Genomic DNA, 27,630 nt, shown 5'->3' with positions numbered 1-27,630 from the left:
AAACATGTCATTAAGAAGTTACAAAGAAAATATGAAAGCTGAAATATACGATCATACCTTTCTCTTATTATTAGCCTTTTCCATCGCATTATACGGGACGGGTAAAAAATTGATTTCACGAACATTTTCTCCAAGGAATTGGTCAAGGGGGACCAGTCTCCTGGCCTTCATGGTCACGTGACTTTACACCTCGAGATTTTTACCCATCGCAGACTCTGCAGGAAGAAGTACACAGCATAGAAGCATATACACAGTATTAATTGGAAATCGATATTGCATTGGACGAAATTAAAAAATCTTGATAAATTTCGATGCACAATAAATTCGATATTACATTCGATATCAAGCTCGTATCGTTAATGGTGGACGACGTGTTAAAATGGAAACAGGTGCAACGCTGTTCCGTGATATTTTTGTTATAACCTTTTAATGAAGCATTCGCTGACCCTTTGTTGCATGACATTTTAGTTTCATTTTTTGGACGCTGAATACATTGGTTTAGTTTGAATAATCGGGGATACTGCGTGTATATAGATTAAAAGGAATTCGGCGATTGTTATTCCGCCAAAAATACTTCGTTCGGCAGTTTATGCGTGTAAATCTGCACAACTCGGACGAAAAGCAGAAACTTTCGTCTTCTGCAGTGTAGCTTAAATACTGAGGGTGCTAATGATGCTTTGGAATCTGCGTAATTAAGCAAGGGTCTTGCGAATAAATTTACAGTGCCCTTAAATCTTTCACGTTAGATGGATGTTTACAATTAGCTTCTACATTGTACGCATTTCAAATTGCCAATGTCTGCTCCGTCTGAGTAATAAAATAATGCCTTCGAAGATTTACGCGTGTGTTATATTCGTCTAATGCTTGCGAGGTATTTATTCATTAACATCGTTTTTATAATTAGCATTATACATTTAGAGATTCGGTTATGATATAATTATATAATTTACATATCAAAAATATATAACATATAAATATAAATGTTAAAGACAGTAATATATATAATAATAATAATAATAAATGTCAATAATAATAGATATAGCGTGCAATTTATAAATATAAATAATAATAACGGTGTCATATGATATGTAAATATAAATGATAATAATTGAATGTTTATGCATAAAAATATTTTTGCACGAATTAAATATTAATATTAATATTACATATTGTAATGTGAATGTATAAAAATATAATATTGGTGTATAATATATAAATAGCTATTAAAATTTAAAATTGTACTATTTAATTTAACAATGTTATAAGTTATAACTGTGTACTTGATAAAATTGAACCAATAAGTATGTAAAAATAAAAAATGTAATATAAAATCGTGAAATGATCGTTGAATAAATATCTTAAATTATACAACGCAAGAATATGAGCTTTATTTAGACAATAAAAATATAAAAAGGTTGGATATTTAATGAAAAATATTGCTAGTAAATATGCTTGCGAGGTATTTATTCATTAACATTATTATACTATACACAATTGTACAATATTACACAGTACTAATTATAGTATTGTACGTTTAGAGATTAGATCATAATATAATTATATAATTTACTTATCAAAAATATATAATATATAAATACAAATGTTAAAGATGATAATATATTTAATAATAATAACGATGAAGATAAATGTAAATAATAATAAAGGTAGTGTGCAATCTATAAATATAAATAGCAGGGACGATAATGTAAATATATGTAAATATAAATGATAATAATTGAATGTTTATTCATAAAAATATTTTTACACGTATCAAATATTAATATTAATATTACATATTGTAATGTGAAGGTATAAAAATATAATATATAAATAGCTATTAAAATTTAAAATTGTATTATTTAATGTATCAATATTATAAATTGTAACTGTGTAATTGATAAAATTGAACCAAAAAGAATTTAAAAATAAAAAATAATATAATATCGTGAAATAATCGTAGAATAGATATCTTAAATTATACAACGCAAGAAGCTGGGCTTTATTCAGACAGTAAAAGTATGAAAAATTCGATATTTGATGAAAAATATAGCTACTAAATATAGCTGCATGAAGATATGAATTGATAGGATGGAGGACATAAATTGATCAAAGGTAACCGCGTCAAATGAAAATCCATTAATAGTAATAAAATTAAGGTAAAATTGCCGTGTGATAGACATCGGGGAAATTAATGTAAAATGGGAAACCAGAAACTCGTGAAAATAGTGCGAACAGCTTGACTGTCAAGCATTTAACAAGCTGTATCGCAATAAGGAAATGCAAGTTTAAAGCAATAGTTACATTGCAATCTTAATTATTTCAATTACTATTACTACATAATATACACCATACGCAAACACGCATTTCAAGCCACTAATTCCAATATCAAATCCAAATATCCGTAACGTAATTTCAAGAACAGGAAGAAAAATAATTTAATGTCCTCGTCTGATATCCAGCTTCGCACTAAAATTCGTTCCAATAATTCACGCATGTAGGACAGCCATAACAGCAGCTTACTCCGACTTTACACGCTCGGGGACCTTCCCGAGAGTGTCTCTTTTGCTTCGCGCCAGTTCGTAAACAAACTTCCGTCTCGTACGTCTAATCTTGTAATTTCTTCATTCGAAGCGCGCAACGAACCTGCTCTAGCGTGTACGAGTGCACGAAGTGATATCAGAGACGGTAGCTTAACGACACTGTAACCCCGAGGGCTGCGTAGGAGGAATGTTCTTCATTTCTGGAAGGGATGCATAAAGGACTGTCCTCGTAGCCGGAAAAGCCCCGGTTAATTCACAGGCCCGGCAAAAGTCGTAAAATAGCGCGTGACTGCCAGTTTTCTGGCAAAAAGTGGACACAAGTGCACATGGACAGGTATGTTCTTCGGCTACGGGTTCACCCCGTGCGCACCCGCGGGGGCTGGCGTGTGCGTGCACGCGCTAGGCTGCCGGGGAGTAACTCGTAGAAGTTGGTGAAATACGAGCGAGACACGTAGTACGTCTCCTACGACTACAGATACTATTACGAAGATGGCGGTAGGCAACTGAAAAAGTACACAACCTCGGGCTTTATAGTGGGAAACGAAGGGTGGTCGCTGGAAGTGGGGATGAAGGACTAGGGTGAGACTTGGAACAGCATGTAATGGCATACCTAACGTACGTATAAGCTGCTTAGGACAAACGGAATTAAAACTTCTAACTCGGCCTGTGCTTGTTCTCCTTTCATGTTGAATTTATGAAATGGACGAAGTTTCCGGCACCACTGGTTGTGTTCGTATTTGTTAGGAGGTGCAGGTGATTCGGTGAATGGTGGATGGTGATTTTGGATCATGTTTACTCTGTAATTGGATGGAGTTTCCGAATTTGAGGTATAAGGGTAGGGGTTACAAACCGAAAAGACACTGACTTTTAGTAAATAACTGTGTATACTGTGAGATGAAGAAGGTTGGAAATTCCCGAGTTGCTTTATTATTTTGTTATTACTGTATTAGGTTGTTTTTTTTATACGTGTATTTTGCTATTGGATGATATGAATAGCGGAGTTTCCTAATTTTAGGTGCAATGGTAGGGGTTACAAACAGTTTTTCAGAAAAACGAACTGAATTATTGCCCCATACTCCAGGTACTTAGAGTATATGATGGCCCAGTTTCAAGGTGCCATCGCGTTTTACCTGGGCACGGGGTCAGCAATATGATTTTTCCTGACGAGTAATAACACCGCCGAAACGGTATTTCAAGGATTAACAAAATTAATCATTTATTACTACTATTATTTTATCCAGGCAATACATACGTTTTTCAGATTCGAAACGTATGAAAATTAAAATAGAGAAACGTGTGCTTCATCGTCCAAAAATTCTCTCATATGGGCACCGATGTATCTAGGTGCTTACCAGGTATTTTGCGGAACCAGAATACACGTTTAAATCGGATATGGTATCGGTAAATAATATGGTATCATCATTCTCTAAAAAGTTAATCAAAATCGGTGTTTTCTAATTGACTGATTTCCTTAACTCCTAATATCTTCCGCACCCGTGTTGCAGTCGTATCAACCTTTGATGTCAACGTTTAATGTCAACGTTTAGAACACGCTGCAACGAAATATTTCGATGCAAAGATGGGAGAGAAAATCTTGCACTCGTGTCAGTGTACAGCAAGCTGTACCATATCCAATTAATCCATAATCGATTAATGGATTATGCGATTGTATTTTCTGCACACACTCGAATATTCAATCTACTATACAGGGGGTCTTGCAAAATGTCTGATGAGTTTTCGTAGACCGCGGAGCCTTTCAAAACGCGGGGCCGAGTTCCGGTGAATGCGCTGATCTTGCCTCGCGCCGGCCCTGACCCTGTGCATGGTTTTATTGCTTGTGGAAGATTCGTTGTTGTAAAATATAGTTAAAGAAATATATTTATTTATTTATTCTTTCTTTTGGTGTGTTATGTGGGAAAATTCATTTCTTAAAGGACTGTTATAAATTATACTTATAAATTCTATTTAAAATATTGAAGCTTATTTTTATTAATTTTGTTAATTTTTTTCAGATATGAAATTATAAATATTGTAGAAATATGTAAATTATATTCTATAACGAAGATAAAAATTGCAGGATTGAATCGCTTTTCGTTTTTCTTTTCTTTTTCTGAAGCATTGGAATAAAATGTTTGAAATTTTTGAATATATTATTTCATTCAATTTAGGTACTAAATGATTCAATTATCTTAGAGGTTAATGAGTATTTTTACCATCGGTAAATAAATTTTTAACAATAGATAGTTCCTTCCAAATAAATCAAAGTCTTCTTATACGTCACTCAGTATTATTTTAATACAATTTTATTTTTATTATCGAATATTATTTACCAATAAATTCTTTTAACTACTTTCGTGCTTACAATTCATTTTCTCTTTATATTTATCCAATAGTATACAATGAATTACATATGTATTATATAAATGTGAATTAGAAAGTACATGAGTCAAGAATGAATCAGTTATCGCTGCTCGTGGGGTCCTCGTCAAGCACGTCTACATAAAGCATGCGAAGTTAGGTCAAAATCCGTATTGTGAGATTTTCACCTTGAATATATTAAATAACTCTTGCAACACGTGAGTCTGCCCACATAATTCATATGCCTACACGCCGCGATTCTGCATAACGAAGTTCACCCACGTATCCACGTCTACAAGTAGAATTCATGACCTATTGTGAGTCAAGTAATTAATTAATCAAACGAATAATTATGCCTATGATTTAATACCTAACCCACCATGTCGAGCCAGGAAAATCGTGCAACACGAGTCAGAAATATTACAATCTTTTATTCAGATAAAAAAATATCTCAATCTTTTATTTAGATCTGAAATTATAATAATCGTTTACATATATTATATATGTTTGTCTGTAACTAACATAGAATACTATTCTTTGTGGCAAGGTATTAAGATTCTCCCATCGTCATCGTCACATTTTCCAATCACTTTACAATACTCATCACGTAATTCCTCTCTTAAATTTAAAGAAGTAATTGTTTCGATGGGATGGGGTACTCGTACCCGTTATCTGAACTCGGAACACCATAAGAGGGGCTTGGTAACAGGCTGACAGATGATCCACCATGGTAACCATTGCTATAACCATTGCTATAACCATTATTGTTATAACCATTGCTATAACCATTATTGCTATAACCATTGCTATAACCCGAGCTAGGTAATCCGTAGGTCTTGCTGGGCACGCTTAGAGATGACAAGGAAAGACCAGAGGAGTATCCGGAGTGGACGCTGCTTGGTACTCCATAAGTGGAACTAGGCACACCGACAGATGCCAGGCCAAGTCCACTGCCCAAACCAGATCCAACTGACACTGAGTGCGGCACAGAGAGGGATGCAGTTGAAGCCAGTGCAGGTCCGTTCAAAACAACTCCAGAAGAGTGGCTAGGGAGTCCATAGGTCGAAGATGGTACAGAGGTATGGGCACTGTAAGATGGCAACAGTGATGGGGCGTGAGCACTGTAAGATGGCAGTGATGCAGAGACATGAGCACTGTAAGATGGCAGTGGTGCAGAGACATGAGCACTGTAAGATGGCAGTGATGCAGAGACAGGGGCACTGTAAGATGGCACAGGGAGTCCGTATGATGGCGCAGGTTCAGCTACAGAGTAAGATGCACTGTGGGATGGAACACCGTAAGACTGTGCTGGGACTGATTCTGGTAAATGTTCTGGAACACTGTAACTTGGGACTGATAAGGAAGACACTGCGTAGGGTTTCTTGACTGGTGCTACGGGTGGAAGGTATTTTGTAGTAGGTTCCACGACAGGAGACACTACCACGGATGTGTCGTGACTGTCGTGACCGCCAGAGTATCCATTGTCGTTCAGAAGACCACGTTTTTCGAACTTCTTTATCGATGCACTCGCGCTAATGGCGATCAGCGAAGCGACCAGTAGAAATGTCTGAAAAGAAATTTATGTTATTGAATCTTTCATTGGATATATCTTATAAGGTGTACGATATATGTAAATGTTTGATCTAAATATATCTTTTGATCTGTTTAATATATTGTCGAATTTAATATTTCTTACATTATAAGTGACTAGTTAAATACTTTTTAAATGGAATAAAATGTAACTTAACGATGAAAATTTATATGTTGCCTAATTATAAAATGGGTAATTATCTACTTCCAGGAATTAAGTATTTTTGTCACAGAATTGAGTTAAAAATTGCTCGTCCGGTTAAATCACTCTGATTATCCTAGCGAAGAGACTGTTACTTACTACGAAGGCCTTCATGGTGTACATGGGTTAAGGAATGGAGTCGAAGTGTGGGCTATACGAAAAATTCGACGGTTTTTATACGGCTACGCTACTCCAGGACTCCTTTCACTGAGAAGATGCAAAATCCCCCGAACTGTTCTGCCAATGCAAAACGTTACGTTGCCAAGGTATTTGAAAGATCTCCAAAAATTGACCGCACCGTTGAAGAAGATATTTCGCGACGTTTTATTCAATACGAAAAATATCTACGATCGGATAATTGATTTTGCTCGAGTACTTAGTTAAAGAGACGTCGTGATTAACAAAAACTTAAGCGAACGTTCTCTTTTGATTTATGAAAGAGATTTGTGGGCAACTTTTACATAACAAAGTAACGCCATCTGTACATGGATCATGAGTTATAGGTGAAACAAAGATGGCATCGAGATATCATTTTCAATTTCTGTCAACGAAAGTGTATATATATTTTTATATCTTCAATCGTGGATTATAGTTTTTGTTGTAAATTGTCATTGAATGGTGTGTTTTATAAATTCAGGAGTTATGTATATACAAAACCATCAATGTCATCGATGATGACGTACTGTTTCCAATAGCCGAAAATGTCACATACACGAACCATAATTACTCCAACAGTCCAATCAACTTGTCAGCTCGCTCATGTGGGAAATGGGAATATTTATTATCGTGGTTTGGTTTGTAAAAGCTCGTATTAATTTCACTAATCTTCGTTAATTTTAATGACATGTTTCACAACGATGGGAGATTGAAAGTCATTGATGATGTGTTCATTCATAAAACAATAGCAATACTATTATCGATGTGACGTATTCAGTTATTTAACTTCCAGCTGTAACAATTTTAATGACAGAGCCTGTGATCTGCTCTAACTTATTCTACGTTCAATATTTCAAATGAAAAATAAAAAGTAAAAGTTGAAAGTTGAATAGCTAATGTTTAAAATTGAAATGAAAAATTAATTTGTATTTAAAATTTACAATTAAAGTTGAAAATTTGGCGTTGATCTAGGATTTAAAATTTTAAATTGGAATTAAATTTGAAATTAAAATTAAAATTACGGATAAATTTTAAATTTATATTAAAAATAAGGGTAAATTAAAAGATTGAATATCCAACTTTAAATGTTTAAAGTTAAGAATTACAATTTTGAGGTTAATATTTAAGATTTAAAGTTTAATATCTGAGGTTGACAATTTAAAATTGAAATAAAAAATTTTCTAGTATTTAAAATTTACAATTAAAGAAGAAGATTTGATTTTTAAAATTAAGAATTACAATTTTGAGTTTAATATCTAAGATTTAAAATTTAATATCTGGGGTTTAAAATTTTTAATTTTAATTAAGGATAAAATTAAAATAAAAATAAAAATAAAAGATTCAATATTTAAGTTTAAAAATTTGAAACTAAGTAGAATGATCAAAACGTGGAAATAATATGTCGTAACAAACTTCAAACACTCATCTATTCAAACCTTTCATTACGTCATTCTTATTCTAACTTTGGAGATACATATTTAATTTGTATAAATATTCGAATCCTGCTTGATTAATAGCCGAATAAAATTAGTAACACAGTTCACGGGGTGCTTAATAAATTCGAATATTGTATCATATGCATAAATCCAAAATCACATGGTATTAGCTAGGAATGAAAATATTCGTTAAGTTATGCAAATCAGCCACCTACAGAAAGTTCCACACGCTATTCAAGACGCTGGATTTTTGTGCTTGGATTTGTTATATAAATGCAAAAGTCGTAAAAAACCTGGGACTTCGCTTTCGCCTTTTTCGTTCGGAATTTATGGCATGGCCAAAGCAAGAGATGTACACATTTTTTGACAACCGAGATCGTCTTCGCACACGTGTCTTCTCGGAACGAGAGGCGTTCATGCTGTTGCTTAATTCGCGCAGAAATATCGCTTGGATTCGCATTTCGCCAATGTCATTCGGTAATTAGCCAATGACGTCTGAGGAATCGCATCTATCATTCGTGATCTAACATTCGTGATTGAGCAACCATTTGGACGAGAATTAACCTCGTTTCGCCGTCATCTTTTTTCCCTTTCTTTAAACGAGATTAATGAATGTCCATTCAACAGCCGAAGAAATTCTCGTGTACGTCCAAACGGTCTGACCCGACAACCTCTAAACGGATTGTGAATTTCATTGGCCAAGGCCAATCTTCTTCAGACGTGGTCCAAGGTGTACAATTATTTTTGTTCCTAATTTCTTTCGTTGTGTTCCAAATCTTTTATTTCTTGGTCTATTGTAGCTTGTACATTGTTATCGATGTTTTGTTGGTATTATACGTAATTGTTAATAATCCTTTGCACTCGACGATTTTTTGGCTAGAGAAGAGTAGAAATTCAAAAATTCTCTACTAAAAATCTGACGATACTTTTTAAGCAGTAAATATAGAATTGTATAATATCAGAATTGTAAAATTATTTGACTTCGATACTTCGCATACTGTTACATTATATTAAATTTGATATATCATTTAATACCGATCTTCCAAATTTCATGAAATGGTGACTGAAGGTCAGCTCTCCAATGCAAAGTGTTAATATTTACTAATATTTAGTAAAAAATTTAAGCAATTCGACTAGCCAAGTGAGACTAAATAAATAGCACTAACGTAAAAGAATAAATAATACAATGGAAAAGAATTATTATAATTATTAGTATTTTTATATAATTATTAGTCCTTTGCAGTCGATGTCCCCGCAGGAGGGACATTCGAAAATCGAAAAATACAGAAAACTGCAGAAAATTAGAGAAATTAAAAATTTGATATTTTTACGTATTAACCCTTTGCACTCGAGAGGCACCCTTCAGTCACCATTTGATAAAATTTCGAAGCTCGATATTAATTGATATATCAAATTTAAAATAATGTGAACAGTGTGCGAGGTATCAAAATTAAATAATTCTACGTGTTAATTATTATACGATTTAATTAATTATTTACTGTTGAAAAAGTATCGTTAGCTTTAGAACAGAAAATTTTTCAACTCGTACCCTTCTTTGGCCAAAAAATCGTCGAGCGCCAAGGGTTAATAGTAGTATTGAACACAAATTAGTTTCGATAAATTCTATGCGTTTTAATATCCATATATTAACTTTAAATCCTTACAGAAAAATAACTGCGAAACGCTAAATTTGCTCTGCTGAAATCTGTCGACCTTAAAGGATTAGTATTACTCACTATAGTTCATTTTATATTTGTTAGTATTATATCAATATTATACACTATTATTAGTTTTGTATTAATATTAAACACTGTTTATGTTATTATACATTAGTGTTGCACAGTATTGTGAGTGTTATTCTGATATTACAAGTATTATTAGGATTATTAATTAGAGCTACGCTGTTAGTATTATAGATCACTATGTTTAAATTATATATACTCATTAGTATTATTATCGATTATTATTTGGACTGCGCTATATGGTGTTAGTGTATCGTTAAATAGCGTTTACAAGTCTATTTAAAATTGAAAGAATTCTAAATAAAGTTGTATTAAAATATTGATTTAAAACTGAGGATTTAAATATTTAAATATCAGGTATGTCAATTTCCATTCGTGCTATTGTTGCTCGTAAAAGACAGAATTATGCAAGTCTTTGACTATCTATGTCATTGACCTTAAAATGACAGGTGAACACATTTTTTGGAAGTGTTTCTACACAATGTAATATACGATGGGAGTTTGTAAATATTCCTTTTACGATGTGGCTGATTTATGATTTTTTCTGACTCACAAATTCATGAGAATGCTGTAATAAACAGAGTACTGATTTAAATCTTCTGGAACACGTAAGTAGGATAACAGAATGAGTCAGGAGAGGAATGGAAGTCGAAATAATCCGAGTCAATTTCTTGGAACGTTGAGATTGGCAGAAAGTATAAAATGTGCTAATTAAAAAAAATGCTTAATTAGGCAGTAATTATGTAGGTAATCTCATGTTTCCAGATTACACACTTTCTGGGAAATAATTGACAAATAAAAATACTACAAGGTACCTTTATGTTCATTTGCAAACACGAAATAATTCTATTAATTAATTTCTTCGTTAGAAAATTAAAAAATTTTTAAATAATAAATATATGTATAAATATAGTCATAAATATTATATAAATAAATATAGTTTAATAAATGTTTATTAAATATAGTTTAATAATAAATACAGTTAATTATATAATTTATATTATAATATAAATAAATATAATCATTATCTACACATGTAATAATCAATAAGTACTTATAAGTATTAAGTAAATTTATAAATGTTCATAAGTATTAAATAATTATTAATACTTTAAATAAATATTAAAGTTATTCTATGAATACACATATACACAAATTCGATATATTTTATCACACTCGTAAAATATTTCCTAAGACCATTAGACGCAGTCATTAGCAGTTAATTACTTTGTTAGAAATGTTTCGCCAACCTTGACTTATGTTGAGTTTCTGTACGAGATCCTTGCGCAACGAAAAGACACATGTACACAGTTGTCTTACTTCTACCTGTAAAAGAAGCGATTACATTACAAGAAAATAAAATGAGGACAGCATGACTTTGAGTTCTTTGAATTCGACAATTATCGTCTTTTTAAAAATATTTTTATATCAATATAAAATACTTGAGGCAAATAAAATTTAAAAATAAAATATCGTATGTATAAGAAGTTTTTTAATTATTATTGTTCGAAATAATTAAAGAATCGAGTGAAAAAGGAATAACAAAGTGAAAAACGTACCACGTATATTATAAAAAAGAGGTCACTAAATATTAGAGATTTATTGTGGATTTCATCTACTTTCCTGACCTCATTTATGTTCTTATTGCAGGTTTTTACACTGGCTTGCTTACACTGTTCCATTTAATACTTCAGACACGTAGTTTCTTTCATCCCCTGCACGTGGTACGTAAGACTCACGTGCGTCAACCTTCTTTGATAACTACATGCTTTGAAACTTTAGTTAATTCCTCGCAATGTGACGAGATTTAAGAAAACTGGCTTTTATTCAGTCAATTTTCAGTGAAGTAACAGTATTAAATGTTACAAAAATAATTTCTCTATTACTTGAATACTTCTATCTTTAATTAATTCATTTTCTACTAATAGACAACATTAAATGTCACAGAAATAATTTTTATACAATTTCAATATTTTTTCCACTATTCTTAAATCAATTTTCAATAAATTATTAATATTTAACATAATATTCTATAATACTTATAATACTATAATACTTATGATTGCTCTGATTGTATGATTAGTATTATAGAAATAATTTTTATACTGCTTGAATATTTTTTCTATTTTTATTAAATAGAATTTTAATGAATTAATAATTTTAAATGTTACACAAGTAATTTTTGTATCATTTAAATATTTGTTCGACTTTCGTGAAATCAATTTTCAATTAATTATTCCTTTTTAAACATGCAGTGAATGACTTTTATCGATAACTTTTAAATATTTCCAGAAGAAATTTTTTGTTTCAGTGGAACTATTGTAAATTGTTATGAATTATGATAATAAAAATTTATTTATCTACTATCATTCTTTCCATTTTATAATCAATCGATTTTCTCTTTTCCACCCATTTACCTGCATTTGGATATCACCGCACTCATACTGAATAGACTTAGTTTTATTAATTAATAATTAATTTTATATGTAAATGACTACTAATATTAAAACACATTTATTTCTAATTTATTTATTATTTTAATAAATTTACTTCCATATTACAGTAATATACGTATAATTAATCTTCCAAAATATACATTAAATAATCGCACACATGATTGAAAAGTAAAATCAGCAACCTTCTCAAAATTTTAAAGAAGCGGAGGCTCTGGTAATTTATGTGCCATTTGCCAATATCACAATTTTTTCCTGGTATTAACCCTTTGCACTCGAGAGGTGACTCTTAGTCGCCATTTAATCAGATTCCAAAGATCGTTGTTAATTAGTATCGAATTTAAAATTGCCCAACGACACGTGGAATATCAATGCAAAATAAATCTACGTCCTATAATTAATTTGCACTTCTTGTTCACCGTTTTGAAAATATCACTGACTTTATGGCAGAAATTCCTCCAGAATTACTGTGCTAATAATTAATTACATGTTAAGAATTACTATGCTTCTGTAACGAAAAAATCGCTGAGTGTAAATGGTTAATACAAACAATCTTCTACAGAACGTTTTATTAATTTATTAAACGAATTGAGGATTGTCTAGACTCGAATTTCTCTTTGTTTTTGTACTGCTAATCCTGTTAGCATAAATGATGAATGATGAAGTGATAGGACGAATGTTGAATGAAAATCTCAAGTTTAGAGTTCTCAAACCCTTCTCGATAACACTTGCATATGTAATTTAATGAGATGTAAATTTGATGAAACGAATTATGAACATTTAAAGCGGTTACAGCTAATTTAGGATAAAATCAGTGGTTATGAAATATTTCATTCGTGAAAGTTTCATTTGCAACATTTTCCAACAAAGGATGTAAAAGGTGGTGCAAAATGCGAAACAATTTAACCCACGATTTGCAGTACATGAGAATGACACGCGATTTCAGTTTATGTTCGACTAAACTGCTTTGTCAATTGTACAAGCACAGAAGGCTCGAGTTGATGATTGATGCTTATCGTCTCGATACGACGTCAGCCTAGATTATCGAATCTGTAGTAAATACATTTAACGATAAATTGATCGGTGCTGCTCGCTTTCCTTTGAAATTGATTTCCTGGGATATTCCTGAAATTGTTTAGATTCGATTGGTGTCGACGAGTATTTAAACTTGAAATATTATGTTATTATTCTTCATAAATATATATCTGTTACCATTTTTAATTATTTTATATTTGTTACTATTTTTAATTATTTTGTATCCATTATTATTTTCCATTATGTTATATTAATTACTATTTTTAATTATTTTATATTTGTTACAATTTTTAAATACTTTTTATTTGTTACCATTTTTAATTATTTTGTATCCATTATTATTTTCCATTATGTTATATTAATTACTATTTTTAATTATTTTATGTTTACTATTATCTTTAATTATTTTATATTTGTTATTGCTTTCAATTATTTTATGTCTCTTATTATGTAAATAGTGCAATACAAACGGTATTTCTTACAATTTAACTTCAAGTTACATATTTATTTAAATTACCTATTTACTTTTAACTATTTAAATAACTAGAGACAGGGAAAGTTGATTAAATTTAAGATTCACTAATGAATATATTGAATTAATTAATAGTTACCTTGAAATTAAAAATTCTTTTAGACATACATGAAACTTTAATTTTGGTGCTATCTTAGTTTCATCAAATTCATTCATGGGAATCAATTTCATTATGATATGCAAAATTTTTTGGAATCATTAATCTAAAAATTTATTTGTATGCTATCTTCCTTCTTTCTCAAATTATTCAGGCGAGTGAATCCAATTATTATATTACTAAATTTTTAGCCATAAATCTAACAGATCGATACGATAAAAATCAATACAATTACCATATTCAGAATTTTGTATAAACATAAACGTGAATATTCATTTGCAATGCAATCTTTCCTTATACTAGACATTTTTTAAGACAATCTTGGTGTTACGTTTAAAGCATCTTCAAAGCCGAAATATATAGATTTGTTTTCAAAGCACAATTCTTTATTTCACTAAATTCATTCAACTCGATCATACAAGTGACTTTGAAAATTTCTTTGAAACCCAAATTACACGAGTTTATTTTTAATACAATTCTTGCTTTCGCAAAATTTATTCAAGAGTATCAATCAACATCAAAAATCATCTCAAGACCGAGATACCAAATTCAAATTAGAAATCCAACCGAGTTCCAATTTATCTAAACTATCAGCACCCCCAATTCTAACCGAATTACCAATCCAATTAATCTCCCGAACTCATTTCGAATCCTCCGGATGTTAAAAAATACGTTTCCTAAAATAGGGCACGATTTGCTATGAATTAATGGGATATCCTGAGTGGACGGGTGCAAAAACTTCCACCCCTATCTTAATACGATTTTCTAGTTAGCAGCTTCCGAAGAATTCTCGTTTACAGGCGTTACAAAGATTTATTCCCTCCATTCTATATTCAGGTATTCACGGACGAACGTCTGCAGGCGAGGTAGAAAAAGGGCATAAAAAAGGAGAGAAACCGAAAAGAGAGAGGAAAAAATGGAAGAAGGGAAGGCAGAAAGTAAATTGAGACATATTCCCATAGAAACGTGTAAAGCACGGTCGATGCAGAAAGGGAGCTAATGTCAGAGATTAGAGGTAATCCGTTCTGGCTGGCAATCGCCGAAGAGGACCCTCGTTCGCAGCTTCGATCTAGATATTGCACCAGCTCTGCCACCTTTTTACGTTTCTACCCCTTTTCCGCCCCTTTTTTCTGGACAGGGCCATATTAGAAGGAATTATTGGGGTGCGTTTCGAGTGACACTGGTATTAAGACTACGCAAGCCCTTAAGTACCCTGTGCCAACGATAATTACACTAATTACAGACTCATTAACATTCCGCCTTTCTTTTTCTTCAATTTCCTTTTTTTTGTTTTTATTTTGGTTAACAAACATCTGCTTTTGTTACTTTTGCTGTGCAATTATTTTTTTAAGGACGTTTGGCAAGATTATTTGTCTTGTTACTATTATTTTTCTATACTAATTAGAGTTTCGTTAGGATTTCGTCTCATTTTAGGAAGTTAATAAGCATTTGCTTTTGTTACTTTTGCTGTGCAATTATTTTTCTAAGGACATCTGAAACAAAAGAAAAGGTGCTTTTCGTCGCGTTCTGTTCTTCACTCATTTTGACAAAATTATTTGTCTTGTTACTATAATTTCTCTATACTAATTACATACTCATTAGGATTCCGTCTCTTTTTAGGAAGCTAATAATCATTTGCTTTTGTTACTTTTGCTGTGCAATTATTTTTTTTTTTTTAAGGAAATTTGAAACAAAAGAGAAAGTTGTTTTTCGTCACTTTCTTTTCTTTACTCATCTTGACAAGATTATTTGTTTTGTTACTATTATTTTTCTATACTAATTACATACTCATTTGGATTTCGTCTTTTTTTAGGAAGCTAATAAGCATTTGCTTTTGATACTTTTGCTTTGCAATTATTTTTTTTATTTTTTTTAAGAAATTTGGAGGAGGAAAGGGCTAGGTTTTCGATGTGCTTCCAGTTTTACTCATTATGGAAGATTATTTATTTTATTAGTCCTTTGAATCCAATAATCGAGAATGTTTCCGAGGGAGCGGCTCGCAAGTTAAAATGATGAATTGAATGAACCACGTGCGTCAGACATTTCAGTTTTAATGCAGACCAAACGGATGTGAGTGAAGGAAAAGCTCGCTGCTTGTCTTAATTATCGGAATATTAAATTTTTATTTTGTGGGAATATTTTTGAACACGCGATAATTCATTAAAACTGATTTATCTGAAAGAAGCAAATAAATCTGGTTTTTATGGGTTCCTATAATGGTTATGTTTATGAATAATTTGGAGGAGAAATTTAGACACATACGTGTTTTTGATTATAATTTACTTCTTTCTAAGATAGTGTAGGTTTAATAAATATCAAATTAAGCGAGTTTCATGTTTTTATCTTAAAGTGTTTAATAAAAAGAAATCTACGAAAACAATAATTTAAATATGTGGAATATACATTCACTGAATTCTTTAATATTTTGTATCTTTTAAGACACCTAAATTAAGATTCAAAATTGGTTTTATATAAATAATTCGGAAAGAACTTATTAGTTCTTAACATATAAGATGTTATTTCTCCAGACTATTTTGAATTTTAATCTATGTACTTCTGGGGACAAAAGGACATGCAAAGATTTGCAAATGATTATTTTATATTACTATTAATACGTCTTTTAAGTTTTGTAAGGGTATTTTATCATAATAAATCTTTTTCTAATTTTTAGAAGTCTTTCAATTACATGATAAATAAGTTGCAATAAAGAATCATTTCGAACTGATGAATCATATATAATTTAAGATATATACATGATATCTATATACACATTTCTGTAAGTACATATAATTTTATTTTAAACATTCAACTTAAACATTCGACGTAATAAAAAATTATTTAAATTCGATTTTCTGTTAAATTTATTTATTACAGTTATTAAATGATTGTTGCTTAAATTACGGATATTAAATTATAAGTAATAAGATATTACTCGAATAAAGTTACAATTAAATGAAAAGAATGAAAATTAAATCAAGTACCAAACTAAATTGTATTAAAAATATAATTAAAGCTAATAAAAAAGATTAAATAGTTAAATGACTATAATATATACGGTATTATATTAATACAAAAATATACTAATGTATAGTAATACTTATTCTGTACCAAGATACAGGTTAATTAAACTGCATTAAATAAATAAAAATCTCAAAATTATTTAAATTATTATAAATTAAGTCAAGTATCAAACTAAATTACATTAAAGATATAATTAAAGCCAATAACAATGATTAAATTGTTAAATGATTATAATATGTACTGCTTATATTAATACAAAAATGTACTAAAGTATAGTAATACTTAGTCTGTACCAAGATACAATAATAATTAAACTACACTAAATTAAATTATTAGCATAAATAAAAATCTCAAAATTATTTGAATTATTCATCAGTTATATATCTCCAAGTTTATCGAAACTTACGAAATTTTCGAAATCGATTCCTTTCATGGTCGTAAATGAATAATTTATTACCAATTAACAAATGTAATCGTATCCCTTATTTTTTCCTTTCTTTTTTTCATACATTTCACATACGTTGCACGTGATCCTTTCTTACATGTGAAATCGATCTTGTGTTTCATCGTAGATCGTATCGAACTTTCGAGATCAATTGTACCGCCGCAAAGTCATTCCGTTAATTTATTCACACGTTTCATTTTGAGAGTGGTGTGTCAACCAGTTTAGTGAAAGCAGGAACACCAATAAGATACCACTAGTCGAGCTTAACTCGAATTTCGAATGTCAAGCTGACTATACTAGACGATAAACTAATATACCGGGTATTCCGAAAATTTCTACGTTTAATATTCACTCGTGCTAAATTATTTCCCTGCATATAATTAAAACGGATGTTTCCTAACTGGCCACGTCACCGCGGAATACTTTCTCCTCTAATATGGAGATACAATAATAATTTTGTGGTAAGGGCAAGATACACAAACATCATTTGCATTCGTAACGTTACGCGACGCCGTGGCAGAACGAATTACCATAGAAACGGCGGAAAAAACGTAGCACGTCTTCGAGGGGACACGAATTTATTTTCTTCCTTTTTCTGACAGAGATGAGTGTCGGAAGAAACTTGAATTTTTGGAAAAATGCGATATCGCGAAGAAAGAGGAAGGCTAAGTTTGATGACTCATTTTTGACATCATTCGAGGTATCTAGACACCATTTTGTCGTTTATCTCTAATTTCGAAGACGTGAAATGTGTTTTGGCATATATATATTCAGATATGATTTATTATTCTTTTGTTATAAAATTTAAAAAGTTAAATTATGTATATTTTTGTGTAAATAGGATGAGGATATTACTATCTTTTATATAATCCCACCGTTAATGACTATACACCAAGTTGATAAATATCTTCTCATGAATCATCAAACGGTTGAACGAAGATAATTAATTTTAGCAATAAGAAGAAAAATCATTGAAGCTAATTATTAAAAGAAAAATAAAGCAATATTAGATTTATTCAAAATGAATATAAGAAAATCATTAGTAAATTTGTAACATATCACTATAAACAAATCGCTTTAAAATTTATATTAATATATACAATAAATCTCAATAAAGAAATAATCGTGAAATGTCATGTGACATTGAATGAATCATTTCTAAATCTACAATTTCAAATATTTAAAAAAATTAAAAGTATGAAACTAAACGATTCTCCTATGCAACCATATATACATACAACTATATCCCAAAAATCGTTACTCAAGGAAACATAATTACAACATAATTACATAATTATAGCATTAAGAAGAAAATCATTAAAGCAAATTATTAAAAGGAAAATAAGGCAATATTAGATTTAGTCAAAACAATTTTAAAAAAATCATTAGTAAATTTGTAACATATCACCATAAACAAATCGCTTTAAAATTTATATTAATATATACAATAAATCTCAATAAAGAAATAATCGTGAAATGTCATGTCACATTGAATGAATCATTTCTAAATCTACAATTTTAAATGTTTTAAAAAATTAAAAATATGAAACTAAACGATTCTCCTATGCAACCATACATACATACAACTATATCCCAAGAATCGTTACCCAAGAAAACATAATTTCAACATCCACATAACCATTTTTCATGCTCCCAAATCACGCAATACGGTTCGAAAAAATCCGAAATTTATTTCCACTGTGCAACAAATTTCCCAAGCATCGAAAACACCACGAAACACCGTAATATCCGTACATCTACTGCCATAAAGTAATAACGAACTAACTCGAATACATACATACAGCTATACTCCAAGAATCGTTACCCAAGAAAACATAATTTCAACATCCACATAATCATTTTTCATGCTCCCAAATCACGCAATACGGTTCGAAAAAATTCAAAATTTATCTCCACTGTGCAACAAATTTCCCAAACATCGAAAACACCACGGAACACCGTAATATCCGTACATCTACTGCCATAAAGTAATAACGAACTAACTCGAAAACTCCTCTCGAAGTCGACTATCAGTTTCGCCGAGTTCAGCGAGTCACTGTTGCTCCAATATGCACGAGCCACTAAAAGGTGCTAAACAAGCATAAAAACGACTTCCGGCAAAGAAAAGAAGGTTTAAATAGAAAGTTTGCCGCGGAGGAAAGTTAGCACCATCGGGACGCATTTTTACAACGATACTTTTGTCCGTGATATAGTAGGCAAATCGCGGGCACCGACAATCAAACTTATCCAAGAGGAGGTCGCGGAAGTCGTGAGACTTCCGGCGGTACGGTATAAAGAAGGCGTACTCGGGGCGAATATGATCGTGTGCCGAGACACGCTGGGAATGGACCGAAGTGCTAGCAGGCACTAGAATTCCTTGTCAGGATGGTTTTGCTTAAAAAGTTTCGCTGACAAACAAACGCCGGCAGAATTTCTGATTAGGTCTCGTCAAGTAACTCCGCATTCGCAGCAGTGGGGGAACTTGCTAGTTGCTGGGGCAAACTTTGACTTCGAATTTATTCCTAAAGCTCTTGATTCGTTCAAATTGATTTTCGTTTGAGAGATTGTACCGGGTGTTTGAAGGAAAAGGGTATTCCAGACTTTCTGCGTTTATGCTAGGCGTTATAGGGAAGCGAGCTTAGTACATGAGAGTCCTTTATGGATCAAAATGATTAACTCCAGCGTGTGAGTTTCGAATTTCACCAAGTTTTCGCGTCAGAGTACTTGATCGATGTTTAACTTTTTACGTTTGAAACGAATTTCACCTGTTCTTTGGTTCATGGGATTTATCGATTCAGCAAATGAAGGATTCGTGTAATTCGACTTTCATCGGTATTGGATATTTGATATTACAAGTGAGTTTTTTCGTGTTGTTATGCAGTAATTGGATTTCACTTTTACGGATACCTGGATTTTATAATAGAATATTGAACTGTACTACAAGTGGTGGTTATTTCGTTTCTTTATTCCATTCGATGACTAATACAATTTGCTTGCTTGTGTTATGGACTGGTAGATGTTGTTAAATATATACATACATGTATTTTTACCTAAACATATTAGTTCCTCACGTATTGACAATATAAACGTAGGGAATTAACAGATGTAATATAAATAAAACGAGTAATTTATTTTTAATTATTTTAGGATATACATTTTCTATTAATTGATTTCACGATAAATACTTCTAATTATGTGTTATTATGTAGTAATTGGATTTTGCTTTTACGGATACCTGGATTTTATAATAGCCATAAAATATTGAACTGTACTACGCGTGGTGGTTATTTCGTTCCTTTATTCCATTCGATGACTAATACAATTTGCTTGCTTGTGTAATGGACTGCTAGATGTTGTTAAATATGTACATACATGTATTTTTACCTAAACGTACTAGTTCCTCACGTATTGACAATGTAAACGTAGAGAATTAACACATGTAATATAAATAAAACGAGTAATTTATTTTTAATTATTTTAAGATATACATTTTCTATTAAATGGTTTCACTATAAAAATTTTTAATTTGGTCTAGATTGAATTTAGAAATGTGCAATAATTATGAACGTTTTTGCAAACTCAGAAATGTTATAATTTTGTTAAAATAACTGGGCAGTGGATTTGTATGTATATATATATATTTGTAAAGCAAATCTTGTTACATCAGTATCTCTTACACGATTGACTTGCGTAGCTAGTATGAGCCGTTGGCTCCTGGAAGAGAACATTCTAGAACAATAACAATAGTCACGGTAATTCTAATTAGCTTAATTACCCAAATATCGTTTCCTATCATACCGATATCTTGTTCACAATTAGCTGTGCCAACAAAAACAACGCATTTCCAAAAATATTTACGATTTGTTGTTAGCTCATAGACCCCCTGTTTCGAAAGTCATATTGTTTCTTGAATTATAAGCAACCAAACAGGCTACGTCATCACAAGAATGTCTGGTGTCTAGACATTGAGTCATCTTGGAGTCAAGAAACCTATGAAATTTTTATTAACGTTCCAAAGAAAAGAAAAAATAAAAACAAAAGTATTACCATTGAATGAATTCAGAATAAAAAACTAAAATTTATGATATAAGATGTGTAGAAGATATCAAAGTTATTATTGACTAATAAGAAAATGATTTCATTAATTGCAACAGAAATAGAATATACTTTCTAGATATAAGACAAGAATTTATTATATATAAGTTTTATTGTATTATTAATATAATATAAATAAATTGGTTGAATATGAATATAATAAAAGATCTTTTGACAATTGATGAAGATTTAATTCATAAAAATGTTTGAAAACAGTTTTTCATTGCATCGATGTGCTTATCTACAATCCAAATATAATCCAATCCAGCATGAATGCAAAATGTGACAAGAGTGGATCATAACAGAAATCTGCATAATGGTGTTTTCAGCGTAATATCTACAATAGTTGTATACAAGATGACAAGGTCCTGTAGGTTCAAATTCCTTACAACTATTCCAACAAGTATCTCTTTCAATTCCTTTATTCAAATATGAATAATAACCCTCCGAATTGATAAAATATAAATATATGATAAAATAATGAGAAGCAAAATATAAAGTTTCGTGTTCAATAAATATTCAGTAGCTTTAGTAGTAAAGTAATTCTTACTTTCTATTGCTATTCGCAAATAATATCAATTTTCTCCAAAATGTTCATATAATTTACAATTAATAAGACTTGTCAAACTTTGAATATACAATGACACAATAATATATGCATAAATATTATTCACAAAATTATACATAATGTAGTTATAGATAATATTATTAACAGAGGTATCTTCTATACTGAAGATTTTTTGACATAAATAGTTTAATACTCTTTTCAGAGTACCACGATTTACTTTATGAAATATTTGCGATATTTGAAAAGCAACAACAACAATAATAATAATAAAATTTGAGCTGTTGGGTCGATTACAAATCTGTCTTTCGCTTATTGTATCATAATATCATAGTATCATATATATTATATTTCTGTTTATTATAGTGTAATAATATGTTATTTTATCATTATACTACTATTGGTAGATAATTTAAAAATAATGAAAGTTGACACTTTTTCAATCCCTCAGTTGTTACATGTCCTGTTATTACTTAATTATTACTGTATTAAAAGATTATCTTATATCTTCATAACTGAACTATTATCATCCCGTTATCACACTATTGTTTAACGACTGACGTAAAAATAGTAAAACATAAAAATTTTCCAAATCATTTAGATCTGCTACAAACCCATTTATATAGTAATTCAATCAATCATTTTGTAAATTTATTTCTAGATAATATTATTTCAATGTTACACTTTTATTTAATAACTAACCTTAAAGTAATAAAATATAAAAATTTTCCAAATCATTCAGATCCGTGGCAAACCCATTTATCTAGTATTTCGATCAATCATGCTTTAAATTTATTCCTACACGATATTTTCCCAATACTACGTCATTATTTGACTGCTAACCTTAAAATAATAGAATATAAAGATTTTCCAAATCATTCAGATTCCTTGCAAGCCCATTTATTTAATAATTCGATCAATCATGTTTTAAATTTATTCCTACACGATATTTTTCCAATATTACTTTATTATTTGATTACTAACTTTAAAATAATAAAGTATAAAAATTTTCCAAGCCATCCAAATCCGTTACAAACCCATTCATTTTATAAATTTATTCCCAAACAATATTATTCCAATATTACACTATTATTTAATAACTAACCTCAAAATAATAAAATATAAAAATTTCTCAAACCATCCAGGTCCATTACAAATCCATTTACCTGGTATTTCGATCAATCATTTTATATACTTTTCCCATATCATATTATTCCATTATTACACCATTATTTAAAAACTAACCTTAAAATAACGGAATGTAAGAATTCCTCAGGGCACCCAAGTCTGATTACTGAGTAGGTTATCACAGGACGCAAACAAACCAGTAACGTCGAAAATAAAGCACAATTCTAACCTAACCGCTCGCACCGTGTTTAATCCACCGTATTGAGACACGCGGTTGTTTTCACATGTAAAACTGTGGCGCCATCCAACAATTCGTTGGAAGTGGCATTCGCAAATGTTTTAGCTCCAGTTTTTATCAGTTCTCCTTCGCGGCCCGATGTGTCCCCCTGGGAGCACCGACAAGTTTCCGTAAATTGCCAACAATTCGTGGAATTGCACCATAACCGGAATGAATTCCGAGTGGAAAACGAAGGAGCACGACATAAAACGCGACTCGCCGACTCGTATCGGTTGGCGATCGTTTCGGAAAGAACGAACTTTCACAAACACCGAAACTTCGTCGAATTCTGGACACCTTAACGACGAGTAATTAAACTTGTCTTTAATAACGTCATAATCGCGAGAAGGAAAGTGATTCGTTTAAATTTATTCTTTAACGACGTTGTACGATTGTGGATGGCCTTTTAAGGTTATGTTGCGTTAAGAGTGACGCGTTCCGCGAGTGCTGATATTTCTGGCAATTAATAAGTGGTTGTTTGTTATTACATTGTGGTACTTTAGAACGTTTGGGCTAAGTGTAGTAAAGTCATAATGATTTCTTGTATAGATAGTGCGATTACAGTTACATATGTTCCTGTTTTTATTTCAGTGATTGCTTAACTCATTTGCATCATGGCTGTACGTAAGGTGCCGTGTTCAGGCATCAGCGACGTTCAACTGACGACTAGCCCATATCATCGCGCGCGTATCAGCACCTACTCATAATGGCAGTTAAAAGGTTTTCACGACAGAAGTAAAACTTGTTAAGAATATAATGAACCGATGTAGACGAGATGCTCACAAAAGGGATCAAACGTGATCTATGGCATATGAAGAATATTCAGCAACTGGTAGTGGAGAAAGTCAGCTCGCGGATTATTCCGCGCTCGGTTATATGTGACAGTCGTGTCTCGCGGAATATTCCGCGCTCGGTGATAGGCGACTGTCGTAGCTCGCGGATTATTCCGCGCTGGACGATAGGCGACTGTCGTAGCTCGCGGATTATTCCGCGCTCGGTGATAGTCGACAGTCGTGGCTCGTGGAATAGTCTGTGCTTGGTATGAAACGGTAGCACTTGTCTTAATTTTTTACTCAATTTTTATGGCCAGTGACCATAGTCACCTGTCGTGTGTAAATGGCGTCTCGTGGCCGGTGACTATAGTCACCCGTAGTAGCGAAGGGTTAAGCAAGTATATTATGATGATAAGATTCTTATATTTCAATTTGTCGTTTTGCACTCGACAAATCAGTGTAGGTGTATTTTAAATAAGTATTATTTATGTATATATACAGATATATAAATTTTCTAAATAATCATTATTTTTAAATAATATTCTTATTTTGCAATTTAAATAATATTTTTCCAATTCTAATATTTTAAAACTTTCCATTTAATTATTTCCTGATATCTAGATTACATTATTCACTTTTATTAATGATATAGATGTGTATATTAGGGAATTGACTATATACTTTTTTTGAATATTTTAAATATTCGATTAATCCGATCTGATTTCATCGACAGGTGGGATTTATAGGTGGCCTAAAAACTTATCCACTTATCATTTTATCGATATCGGTTCGTTACCTCTTATTGCGAAACCTAACCTCGCCGTTTAATTATCTCTTCTGTTAATCCTATGCATTGTATAGGCAACCAATTACGAAAGATGCAAGATAATAGCCTTGAACCTTATTTGTTTAAGGAACTCAGTATTCGAAACACTACCATCTTTGCATGTCGACATTATCAAATATTAACACAGTGTATATTGCTTCCTCCATATTGCGTGATTCCGTTATTACTATATGTAAATTTACAGGCGTATATTATCATTTCTTTCATTCACTTTTTGAAATTAATTTTGGCATTCAAGAAAAATATGATACATTTTAAATATATATTGTATATCATGTTTAAAAGGTGTAAAAGTTCTTTAATACTTCCTAAAATTTTTCTACAAATTTTTAGTATTTCTACATTTTCGTATATTCATATTTTTAGTATTTTCATTTATTAATTATCCTTCAATTCTTGTATTTTCCTTTAACAATGTTTCCAATAGTTTTAATATTGATTTTACAGTGTTATATTTTTAAAATGTTTAGTATTACATTTATTTTCAATTATGTGTACATTCTTTATAAAAGTTAAAACTTTTTCAACATTTCTCAAGTAATATTAAAGCTTCCTGGCAATAAAAATCAAATGATTATAAATTAAAATTAATTTGATTAATAAGTGATTAATCTATAATATTAATTTAATATTAATACAAATTAAAATTCTACAGGCTCAGGTTAATAATATAGAATAATGTTAACAAAACGTTAAAAAAATTTACAATAATTGGAATATTTCCTTTAATGTAATAAAATTCGGTACTATTTATTCATTTATTTTCTAAAGGTAACACGATAGGCAATTCGAGCGACGAGATTCAAATTTAACACAGAAAAATGCTTCAAAAATCTTTCCACAAACAACTTTCCTGAAACAACGAAACCTTGTTGATTTGTTTTCTTTTCATACATGCTATCATCTCTTCGCTCTCGTGTTTTGCATAAACAGACGAAATTTGCAGCGCAAAATGTAAACTGCAGTTAATCTTCTGCTACATTATTAAGAAACAGATACTTTGTATGCAAACGTATGTAAATTTGCATACATTGTATTAGTCCAGAAAAATGCTAAAAATCATAGGGTGTAGTATAATTTTCTCTCGCACTGTACAGTTTAATTATACATCGTATAAAGGCAAGACATCTTATGCACTGTGTTATTATATCAACATTCACTTAAAATATTTAAATATTTGCAGTTTAGAATACACACTTGTAGATAATCGATACGCTCGGGCTAAATTGAAACTAAAGCAATTTCAACGTTCCTCACACGTTAAGTATATAATAAGTAAATTCCCGGTACACGCTGCAATTATCGTGCAAAAGTGATTACTGTGAAAAATAAATTTGAGAAAAATATCGAGATATTACGGTACAAGTTTTTAATATGGAGATCACGGCGAGGGAGAGACTAAAGAGGAGAAACAAATTCCTGGGCCTGTGCAAGTGTCTGGTTTGGATTTCGTGTTGAGAGTCCTTGGAAAAATTTCGTCTCGGCGAAGCCATCGTGATTGACGAAGCGTTAATCCTCGAAAGGACTCACTAAAAAGCACTTTGTCTACCTACCTCCTTGAAAATTTTCTTCTTCTGCAAGATAAGAAGCGCTGATGAACGCCGAACCGGGCGCTGACGAATGTCTCGTCGCTTTGACAATCTGAGCGGATTTCCTTTGTATATAACAAAGCGAAACGATGTTTCTGCTAAAACGTAGATTCAAAGTGATCGAGTCTAGCGTTTCCAATTTTCTCTCTCTTCTTTTAAACATTAATAAACATTTTATTCGTAATTTGAGACTTATGCGATTTGGAAGCTTATGTGATTTTTATTTATTCTGCGCAGTTGGATGATAGATAATTATAGTGGCTTACGTCAGTGTATTACTGGTTTTCATAAAAGTTTCATATTTATCATTGGGAAAGATTCGATATAAATTTATAAGAGGTTTACGTTTATTATATTGAACTCGGCGTATATTTGTAAGACTACGTTTATTATTGTGAAGGACTCGACATATTTTTTAACATAATGAGAGGTTATGTGCAGGCCGAAATTGAGGTTAAGATTTATTTCGATGTGGAACTACGCGAATGATAATTTTAGAAGTTAATAAGTATAAAGGTAAAACTGAAAAGATGAATTGAATATAACGTGAAAAATAAAATTTAATTACAATACTTTTTGTTATGGTAGTCTCACACTGAAAGCATTTTTAATATATAGATAAAGAACCCTTTTGTTCAAAAAAGTCATTTAAATACTTGATGTTACCAAACTGAGACTACGTGTTACTAAAATTAAATATATGAAAAAAGTTCATACAAACTTATGTTCGAAAAGGCTTTATTCACAAA

General features: G+C 31.1%; 1 protein-coding gene across 1 annotated transcript; it reads right to left on the bottom strand.

Annotated features, from left to right (window-relative positions):
• Positions 1-5,501: 5,501 nt before the first annotated feature.
• LOC108547147 (fidgetin) lies at positions 5,502-6,804 on the bottom strand. The gene is made up of 3 exons (XM_017899536.1): positions 6,790-6,804; positions 5,712-6,465; positions 5,502-5,650 (listed from the first exon to the last, which is right to left on the bottom strand). The coding sequence occupies exons 1-3, from the start codon at positions 6,802-6,804 to the stop codon at positions 5,502-5,504; spliced, it is 918 nt and encodes a 305-aa protein (XP_017755025.1).
• Between the last annotated feature and the right edge of the window lie 20,826 nt (positions 6,805-27,630).

Source organism: Eufriesea mexicana, unplaced genomic scaffold (assembly GCF_001483705.2).
Source record: "Eufriesea mexicana isolate 0111107269 unplaced genomic scaffold, ASM148370v2 scaffold941, whole genome shotgun sequence".
NCBI classification, from domain to species: Eukaryota; Metazoa; Arthropoda; class Insecta; order Hymenoptera; family Apidae; genus Eufriesea; species Eufriesea mexicana.
This window is presented reverse-complemented; position numbering and strand designations above follow the sequence as displayed.